This window comes from Acanthisitta chloris, unplaced genomic scaffold (assembly GCF_000695815.1).
Source record: "Acanthisitta chloris isolate BGI_N310 unplaced genomic scaffold, ASM69581v1 scaffold4853, whole genome shotgun sequence".
In the NCBI taxonomy this organism is placed as follows: domain Eukaryota; kingdom Metazoa; phylum Chordata; class Aves; order Passeriformes; family Acanthisittidae; genus Acanthisitta; species Acanthisitta chloris.
The window spans coordinates 17,129-18,380 of record NW_008666431.1 but is presented as its reverse complement, the minus strand read 5'-3'; the positions used below and the strand labels follow the sequence as shown (position 1 = coordinate 18,380).

Genomic DNA, 1,252 nt, shown 5'->3' with positions numbered 1-1,252 from the left:
GCTTTCGCTCGCAGTCCTGGTCTCGGGGCTCGGGCAGCACCGTCTCCTCCTCCTACAAGCGTCCCAACCTGGGGGGAGCTCGGGCAGCTTACGGTTCCACCGTGCTGAGCTCAGCCGAGAGCCTGGACGTGAGCCAGTCCTCTCTACTGAACGGAGCGACGGAGCTCAAACTCAGCCGCTCCAACGAAAAAGAGCAACTGCAAGGGCTGAACGATCGTTTCGCCGGTTACATCGAGAAAGTACATTACCTGGAGCAGCAAAATAAGGAGATCGAGGCGGAGCTGGCGGCGCTGCGGCAGAAACACGCCGGGAGAGCTCAGCTTAGCGACGCCTACGAGCAGGAGCTGCGGGAGCTGCGAGGGGCTCTGGAACAGGTGAGCCACGAAAAGGCTCAAATTCAACTGGATTCCGAACATATCGAGGAGGATATCCAGCGCCTCCGGGAACGCTTCGAGGATGAGGCTCGGCTGCGGGACGAGACGGAGGCAACGATCCGAGCGCTGCGCAAGGAGATGGAGGAGGCGTCGCTGATGCGGGCGGAGCTGGATAAGAAGGTGCAGTCGCTGCAGGATGAAGTGGCTTTCCTAAGGGGTAACCACGAGGAGGAGGTGGCAGAGCTGCTGGCTCAGCTCCAGGCGTCCCATGCCACCGTAGAGAGGAAGGACTACCTGAAGACAGACCTGACGACTGCTCTGAAGGAGATCCGTGCCCAGCTGGAGTGCCAATCCGACCACAACATGCACCAGGCGGAGGAATGGTTCAAGTGTCGCTATGCCAAGCTGACCGAGGCTGCCGAGCAGAATAAGGAGGCGATTCGCTCCGCCAAGGAGGAGATCGCCGAGTATCGCCGGCAGCTCCAGTCCAAGAGCATCGAGCTCGAAGCTCGAGTCTGTGCGCGGCACCAAGGAGTCTCTGGAGCGGCAGCTCAGCGACATCGAGGAGCGTCACAACAATGACCTCAGCACGTATCAGGTACCGGGGAGGAGATCTGGGCAGCCCCGAGCTCGCCGGGGATGAAGGGAGATGCGCGGGGCTGGCGCCGAGGAGAGGGATGCGGGAGGTGCCCAGGGATGCGGGAGGGACCCAGAGATGCGGGGGGAGGTACCCGGTACCGAGGAGAGGGATGCAGGAGGTGCCCAGGGATGCAGGAGGTACCTGGTGCCGCGGTGAGGGATGCGGGAGGTACCCGGGGATGCGGGGGGAGGTACCCGGTACCGAGGAGAGGGATGCGGGAGGTACCCAGAGATGCGGG

General features: G+C 62.9%; 1 protein-coding gene across 1 annotated transcript in view; it reads left to right on the top strand.

Annotated features, from left to right (window-relative positions):
- Positions 1-5: 5 nt before the first annotated feature.
- The window catches only part of NEFM (neurofilament, medium polypeptide), a gene marked incomplete at its 5' end in the record, with an annotated part of 5,564 nt that continues 4,317 nt past the window's right edge, over positions 6-1,252 (top strand). Inside the window, 2 exon segments of the mRNA XM_009072101.1 lie at positions 6-881; positions 883-972. Coding sequence (XP_009070349.1) covers positions 6-881; positions 883-972 — 966 coding nt within the window.